Here is an 8,767-nt window from a genome sequence, read left to right as displayed (position 1 = left end):
CTGGGTGGGGGTGGGGGGCTGGACTGGCTTTTCCCCTGACTCCTGCTGGCTTCCCCTGGATCCTACTGCCCCTGGCTCTTGTCAGCTCTGGCCCACGGGCCGTATTTTGCCCACCCCTATTCTAACCTTTCTTTCCACATGTGTGCATCTAACCCTTTATTTTGTTCCATTATTTTGCTTTCATTGCCTTAGTTTCTTCCAATTCTTCCCTATTACATCAGTCTGCTGTACAAATTCTATTTGCTGAAAGGAAATGCTACTTCATGAAACCTTAGTTTTAACTGGAAAAGCAGACCTTTTTCTGCTGGATGACAGTTTTGCCAGAGAATGTTTTGGGCATAAGTAAAACCAACTGCTGCTGGGTATGGTGAGTCAGTAACTGTTGCCAGTAACCGGAGTGTGCAGATCATAGCAACATTTTTTTTTTAAACTTATAGCCTGAAAAATTAGAGGGTCAAAATTTTCATCTCTCAAGCAAACCTAGTAGGAACTAGAGATGGAAACATCTAATCAACAATTATATTTATACTGTTTACCATTTAGCAACTCATGGCAAGAATAACCCTGGTCCTGGCCCCTTGGGTCTTTGCTGCGCAACTAGGGCTGCATGGGCTTCAGGCAGGAGAGTCACAGGGAGGGAGCTATGGGTGCAGCTGAGCCACTAGAGGGCACTCTCCAGCTGCAGAGCCCCTACAGACAAGGGCTGGGGCTGTGGACAGAGCCAGGGCTGCAGACCTCTTCTGTGCCCAGATCCTATCACCATGAGGGAGGGAGGTGCCAGGCCCCCCACAGGAGTCAGGCGGGGCCTTCCAACCACAGCAGCAAGACTCCTGGCTCTGCAGTGAGTCTGCCCAGCTCCACTGCAGTGGCGGGTCCCAGGCAGTGTGACAGGCTCCCTGAGCTTCCCAGTGCGCTTGTGCCACCATGGCCTGGACCTGGAAGGCCTCTTTGCATTGCCAGGCCAGGCCCTCCCCAGCTCACCATGGTGGAAGGGGAGGTCCAGTCCTAGCGGTGTAGCCTCTGCTGGGCACACTGCATCCTTCCCCCACCTGCCCGTGGTGCTGGGGCCAACACAGGGTCTGGCCCAGCCCTAAGGTGGGGCTGAGCAAGCAGCTGGCTCAGTCCAAGGAGGCGCTGCAACAGCTGGGAGCAGGCAACACTGGGACTGAGGGGTTGCTGCCAGCCAATCTTGCAGTGAGTGCAGCTCCAGGGTGTTCCTGAGGGCCGGCAGCACAGCAGCTGCAAGCTGGGAAATGGTTGTTGCAGCCCTTTCACTCCCCCCAGGATCTCTGCCGGGCTGCCCTGCTGCATTGCTGCTCTTCAGGAATGCAAAGTGTGTGACCCCACACTGAGGGACCAGCAGCAGCCTCAAACCCGAAGCCACCTGCTCCAGCTTTCATGGTGCCTTTTTAGGCTGAGCCAGCCATGCACTCAGCACCGCCTCAGGGATGGATCAGGCCGTCCACAGCCCCAGCGCCATGGGCGGGAGGAAGAAAAACAGTGTGCCTAGCAGAGGCTGTCTCAGTGGGACTGGACCCTCCCCTTGCCATGAGGCAAGCTGGGAAGGACCCAGCCTGAGAGCATGGAGGAGCCTTCCAGGTTCGGGCTGTTGCAGCACAGGCACGGCAGGAGGTGCAGGAAGCCTGTTGCCCTGCCACTGTGGGGGGGGGGGGGGAAGCCTTTTTCCCTTCCCCTGGGGGGGGGGGGGGGGAAGCCTTTTTCCCTTCCCCTGGGGGGGGGGGGGGGGAAGCCTTTTTCCCTTCCCCTGGGGGGGGGGGGGGGGCAGGACAGACCCACTGTGGGGCTAAGAGTCTCACTGCTGTGGTGGGGAAGGCCCTGCCCAACCCCTCTGGGGGGCCCTGCCACTTCCCTCCCTCCCCACAGCAGTAGGTTCCAGACACAAGAGAGGTATGCAGCCCTGGCTCCATCTGCAGCCCCTGCCCATGGGGGCAAGGGGTAGCCGTGACTCCACAGCAAGGTAGTGCCCCTAGTGGCTTGGCTACTCCCGCCACCCTCCGCCCATGGCTCCCCACCAGTGGCCTAGGACCCGTGCAGCACTGGGTGTACAGTGAAGAAGGGGCTGGGGCTATTCTAGCTGTAGGTCACTAAAATAGGCATGTGCTATCGGTTAACTGTTTAACTGCTATAGTTAGGAGGTTAAATGGATAAATTTTTTTAAATGGTATTTACACCCCTAGTAGGAACACACATTTTCTTGGGATAATCCTGTCCTGTCCTGGCCACAATTCAGTAGAGGATTTAAGTAATCACTTTATAGAGCTTTTGTACGTGTATACAGGATCCACTCTTAAAGCTTCTACATATAAATAAGGACACACTTGCCATGAAAATGGTAGGGAAACGACTTAATGTTTTTGTTTGCTTTTTAAAATACTGTTAGGTTCTTAGATACCAAGATGACAAATATCTTAGATATTAAGAGAGCTCCTTTGATTTTGCCTTTTCTCTCAACCTCTTTTGGAATGGGTGATGTGTATCCCTCATGGGAAAAAGGAACAGATCTTTAACTTTTCCTGCTGTGGGGACCTAGTTGTGACTGGTCTCACACAAGACATTCAATCAGGATGGCTACTTGTATCCTCCTTCCCCACTGGGCAACAATCAGTCAAAACACAGACCTATAAATTTGTCCTTCTATAAAATGCATTCAAACATACTGGTATAGGTCAGAAACACAACCAACTAACTCTACTTTAATTATATAAAGAAATGGGTCTGTCTTACCTGCTGATAAGCCATATTGAGAAACAAATATCGTTCTGACCTCCTCATAGGTAAGCAGAGGCTGTAAGCCACATGTACCGTAGCAAAGAAAAAACTGAGTAGACCAAGCTGCTTTCTACATTGCAACCAACTCTCCAGCCAAGCAGGAAATCGCCTATATTTTGTGCCATAGTAAAGCTGATAAGCAGCTGCCAGGAGTCCTGATAAATACACCAGAGACAACAACGTGATAGCAACAACTGGTAAAGTCTTGTTCACAATCTCAATGGGAATCTTGTAAAAGTCACTCTGCTGATTTCTCACATATGGATGTATCACATCTCTGATGAAGGAGTAGATGAAGAAAAAAGTGGCCAGGCTAATAGCCAACACTACTGGCCCTTTCCACAGTGTGAACAGTCGTAGAGGTAAGTTTTCAATCCCCCTTGATGCTGACAATGCTCCCAAATCAATGGGAATAAAATTCAACTGATGAGCAAGTTCAATGACTTGATGGCGAGCTTGTACATTGTTACTGCATATATAGACCTGTTGGAAAAGTCAAGTTAACTATTTGTAGTCATAGAGATGCCTTTAAAAATGAAGTCAACAATTTCCAGGCATGCAAGATCAAATCAGAGTACTAACATTCAAACTACTCATCACCATCACAAGACACAACCTCAGAGGAAAAATGGAACAAAAAAAATCCCTAAACAATTCAAGACAAAGTAAAGCAAACTGATTTAGTGACAAAATTACCTAAACAAAAATGATATTTCCCCTCAGTTAATATAAGCTAACTGCAAGATGCCTACTATTTACCACACTAAAATGTCTGCCAGATTAGAAGAAACCTAAAGGGTTATATTTAAAATTATCCCTCAAATAAGTGACTCCCTTCTTTACCTTAATATAGGAAGCTTACCTGGTGGCCCCAGTACAAACACAACAGCAACAAAAAACAGTGCAGGAGACATCTCTGACCTCTCTTTTTTAATCAATCATATTTTAAACAACGATTTGATTTGACAGCCAACTCCCACAAGAGTGTGTTTGAATCACTGGGGCTTTAGAAGCAAAAGAATAGCCTCCTCCCCCAACCATTTATGCAGAACCTAAGAGTTAGTTCATTATATAGAGAAAGAAAGGTGCTGTTTTAAAGCTCTGTATTTTTGTCTTTTATCATCTACATTTGTATACTTTGCCCAGCACTGTGCTTTTCTGATCACTTTTTATGGCCATTTATTATCAGCACTGAACCCACCTTCAATGGAATCCCGATGAGAAGAAAAAAGTTACCTACTGACAGTTCTAGTCTGGAAACTGGCTTCTAAAAAAAGGCATACATGGGGGTCTATTTTTATATTATCAGACTAAATTCCACATAAGATGTTCTCAGTTTAATAAAAGGATGTTTGTTTTCTAAGTGCCAGACTTGAAAAGTCAACCTGGGCGCTAAGAGTCATGCTAAGTTAGTTACTTCTCCTGCATCAACACAATCTGTAAAGGCAGCAAGGGTCAGGCTCTTGAGCTTGCATACAGAACTCCAGAAAAGTGGAGTTGTACCAACACATTGGTCTCATATCAGATCGGCACCGATATAAAGAAAATTGTCTGTACTGGAAATTGGCCTGAGATGGCTGATAATTTGGCCAATAAGTGACTTGTGCATGCACAGCACATAGGCGGTGAGGAACATCGCTGTGCAACTTGGACAGCTGCATGCAGCTGGTAAGTCTGGTGTGGTAGAAGGAGAGGGGGTAGGGAGCTGATCAAGGTGGTTAGGGGAAAGCAAATTGAACAAAAAAGAAAAATGACAAGTTAATTAGACACACTGCCCCACGGGGCAAGCGCTGCCCAGATAGGCCAGGGCAGGGGGCTCCCACTGTTGCATGCCACTTGTGCAAGAGCTATTTGTCCAGTGGCTTCTCCAGGAGGGTATTGGGGAGGAGGGGCCATGTGCCCCCCATCTGCATGGGGTGGGCTGGGACCAGGACTGCGCCAAGGTCTTCCCAGAGGGGTTGGCCCTGAGCCTGGGGTGGGTGGCAGCAGTGCTGGGAGGAGGGCTGGGGGGGCTATGGCAAATTTTGAGGTGGCTGCAGCCTCCACCCACCATAGCCCCCTCACAGCGCTGCCACTACCAGCCCTGCATGCAGCCCTGCCCCACCGGAAAGAGCCTGCCTCGTCCCACCCAGCACAGATCCAGTGGCACACCGCCCCACCCCGCCCCCTCCTGGACAAGCATCAGATGAGCCGCCAGACCAGTGGCTCCTGCACGAGTGGCACGCAGCGGTGGGAGCTGCTTTCCCCTCCCCAAAGCTAAAGCTCTATCCTGTGCCCACCCCACCCTGGCTGGGCAGCACTTGCCACAGACCCCGCCCCACTCCTCTCTCACTGTGGGGGCCTTGATCTGTGACCCCACACCCATTCCCTCTCCCCTCCCTTTCCACCCCAGACTTAACAGCTGCAGGCAGCTCTTCAAGCTGCCAAGCTGATATCAGCTGATATGTCTCCTTAAAAGTTGGCTATCAGTATTGGCCCCAAAAATCTGTACCAATTCACCCCCAAGAAAAGCAAAGCAAGTTTAAAGCTGCTCCACTTTATGGAGGAGTGTTTTGAGGTTTGTTGGAGGCACATAAAGTATATATTGAGCAGGAAGTGCTCAAGCCATCTTGGATCCGAAAACAGTCACATATAGCCATATTTGCCTCCTTCCTTTTCATTAACTGGGTGGACTTGGGGCAGCCCAGAAGCCTTCAGTAATTTCTAATTTTAAGCAATTTGTTTCCAATTACATTTCCACTTATATCCCAAGACCTGGAGTCAAGCTTTCAAATTTCTGCACCTTTTTCGCAAAAGTTGACAGCATCACTAAAATGTAAACAAAAGTATTTGGGAAATACAGCTTTTATCCTTGTTTAAGTGTTAGGAAACACAAAGAAAAGAAATGTTTGGGAAGAGGACATTAAGTGCTAGTTCTGCCTCCTGGCATCAGAGAGCTATGATTTCATCCTGCATACACATCATACGAAGGCAAAACACATACTGTACCTGTCTGCTGGCATCCTTGGGTCCTAACTGTAGCGCCCAGGCTGACACTACATTAAATCCTTTGACAATGAAGGAATCTGGAAAAAGTGATGCCAAATACTCTGCATTGGATTCTGGATACTGATCTACCCTTGTATTGTTGCTAACATCAACAAGAATTTTACCAACAAGTAGATGCTTCAGGTCCCACAAAGAGGCATAATGTTCTCTGTGTATGGCAAGAAAAATTATGTTAGTTTTGGCTACTGCATCTTCATGGTGAGTGACATCAACCACATGTGGAAAGAACTCAGCAGCAAATTTGGGGTTTCTGCTTCCTATGACCACATGGTATCCACATCTGATAAGCCGAATGGTCAGGGACTTGGCAAAGTCTCCACTTCCAATTATGCCTACAGGGATCTTACTGGCATCCTTGATACCATTGACACCATTTGGTAAGAAGGTTTCATTGCGGTTCTTGGGGCTTCCCATCATTGAGATCGATTCCATATTTCCAAGACACCAAGCCTACAATGATTTCCTTTGAAAGAAAACAAAAATACACAGTATTATACATTTTTGCAACATGCTACGATTATTAAAACAGCCCTCAGAGCAAATTCAGTGGGTCTAATTAACTTATCATTTTCTTTTTTGTTCAATTTGCTTTCCTCTGTACAGAATGTACTAATTAAACTTATTCTGTATTATGTCAGTAATACAACCCAAAACACAACATGCTGTAGTTGCTTAACTAATATAACTGCAGACAAAAATATCAGAGGAGGGAAAATTAAAACAGAAGTCAAGGAAGTAAATATATATTTCCAAGTATATTTGAAATGCAATAGGAGTCAATGAGGCAGAGAGATATGGATGCTATTTCAGGTGCTGTTTTGCTAACAACTATGAAATTTTGTGGAGAATTGGAGGAAGCTGATGCTTAATGATCAGAGGGGACAGGAGAAGTGGAAGATAATGAGCTAGATCCTGCTCTTGTTTATACAATATAGTCTCAGTTACATTGGGATAAATTTTAGGTCACTTCATTAGCTTTGCCTTTGAAACTTCTTTAAGGGCCCAGTTAAGGGGATCCATATTTAAAACTCTGCATGTAACCATTATGTACTTCAGTTACCCTATTTGTAAAATTGAGGTAATAATTCTTTCCCAACCTTGTGGGATCAGTGTCATAAGAACTATGGTCAAAGCTCCATATAGAGTATTTTATTTGCTATCATTTGGATTATAATGTTTGTTCAGAAACCTTCCAAAAGCATTCAAGATTTGGGCTACCTCCAGAGATCTAGTGTTGAAGTGAAACAGCTAGTTTGGAAGGCCCAGTTGTTGTGTTATTGGGCACTTACACATAACGGACTTTTACTTCAATGTGTTCTAATTAGCACATGCTGCAGCAGATTTGATTAGTTGTGTCTGCTGGAGTATACTAATTAGCACACTCCAGCAGCCTCCATGTCATATGTATTCAGCATCCCTGCATTTCAAATTGACACCCGGTGGGTGCTTTAACTAAAGCTTGTTGAATGAGCTTTAGTTAAAGCACCCCTGCTGCCATTTTGAAGCACAGGATGCTGAATATACATGATGCTGCGGGCACTTACAAAACACAAAGATTGGTACAAGACAAATAAGCTCTCTCCCTTCCCTGTCTTGCGTATTCAAGTCACTCTCTTATTTGGTAGCCTGCATTGTTCATGTTGTTTCCTAGCATTTGGCAAAGTGAACTTTTGCTCACAAAAGCTTATGTATCCCTGACTCAGCTGGTCTATAAGGTATACCTCTCCCATGCCTTCCACTTCATTTCAGGCTAACACTGATAATCCTTTCTCTGTAAATAAAATTCATTACTCATTGTACAAACACAGAAAAAAAAGGAGGTCTTTGCCTCCACAGAGCTTACAAAAACCAAGTAACACTACAATTTGTAAGTGCAGAATATATGACTTATCAGACTCTCATAGCTTTCTAACAAAGAGTGAAATCCAACTAGTCCTCTAGCAGCTTAGCTGTGTAAAGAATCCTATCACATGAATAGTGAAGAGGTTAAACAGTCCTTTATCAGAAAGGCAGAGATAATTTCTCTCTCATAGCATGTACAAGCTATTCTTTATAGCTCAGACTCTGCTGTGATAAGTATATATTCAAAAATAGTACTAGACTCATTAATCTAAACAGAACAGCTCAGTTGTGGTAAGTTTTACTGTCTGAAGTCATAGTCTTCAAACTGTAAAACCAGATAGACAACTCCAAAACTGGTCTTGGTCCCAGGGTGCATGCCAAGTTAAGAACTTAACAGCAGTACCTGTAGGTCAAAAGCATCCACAAGACTGACTGTTAAGTGATGAAGTATTGTTCCCAGACTTATTAATACTTTCAGCCTAGCCAAAAAAAAAAAAAAAAAAAAAAAGACTTTTTACTAATGATGTTTAACTTGCCCTAAGCAAGTAGATGAGCAGTATTTGCAAAGGTTGCCCAAAGGATTACAAAATTACAGCTCACTGTATTACTTTTTCACTCAACACTGCAACAAATGAAAGATTCTTTCAGCTGAAGCAAATCTATATTGACTCTGAACATTATTTTTGGTCAATTTTTTTTTCAATAGTGCTAAATATCATGTGGGAATGACCAAAAAAAAAAAAAAAAAAAGTAATCAAGAAGACTCACTGTTTTGTAACACTGACCAAGAAATTCTAGCAGAACAACAAAAACCGAATTACCCCATAGCCCAGTGGTTTTCAAGCATTGCCACTGTGGCAGAATCCAGGTAAAACTGCCCTGCACACACTCCTGCTGTTTCAGGGCTCCTCTGATCTACCTCAGATAGCAGAAGGTGGCTCAGCTGTAGCTCTTCCCAGTCTGGCTCCTCTTATGTTCTCCCAGAAACAGAGGCATGGAGGACAGTTTCACCTACATACCTCTCTTTCTGGATGAAGTATAGAATGAGCAAGACTGGAAGCTGCACAGCATGAGATCACACCTGCCT

General features: G+C 45.4%; 1 protein-coding gene across 5 annotated transcripts in view; it reads right to left on the bottom strand.

Annotated features, from left to right (window-relative positions):
* Positions 1 to 8,522, bottom strand: part of STEAP2 (STEAP2 metalloreductase) — a 23,831-nt gene extending 15,309 nt beyond the window's left edge. For 3 of the 5 annotated variants that reach the window (XM_019508382.1, XM_019508385.1, XM_019508384.1), the window contains exons 1-3: positions 8,502 to 8,522; positions 5,779 to 6,301; positions 2,746 to 3,273 (exon numbers count right to left, since the gene is read on the bottom strand). In XM_019508382.1, the coding sequence (XP_019363927.1) occupies positions 2,746 to 3,273; positions 5,779 to 6,270 (1,020 nt within the window). In that variant the 5' untranslated portion in view covers positions 6,271 to 6,301; positions 8,502 to 8,522. The remainder of the gene's footprint in view (positions 1 to 2,745; positions 3,274 to 5,778; positions 6,302 to 8,501) is intronic. The other 2 variants (XR_002095835.1, XM_019508383.1) reach the window with 1 other exon arrangement.
* Positions 8,523 to 8,767: the final 245 nt, after the last annotated feature.

Source organism: Gavialis gangeticus, unplaced genomic scaffold (assembly GCF_001723915.1).
Source record: "Gavialis gangeticus isolate Ggan-Ray unplaced genomic scaffold, GavGan_comp1, whole genome shotgun sequence".
In the NCBI taxonomy this organism is placed as follows: domain Eukaryota; kingdom Metazoa; phylum Chordata; order Crocodylia; family Gavialidae; genus Gavialis; species Gavialis gangeticus.
This window is presented reverse-complemented; position numbering and strand designations above follow the sequence as displayed.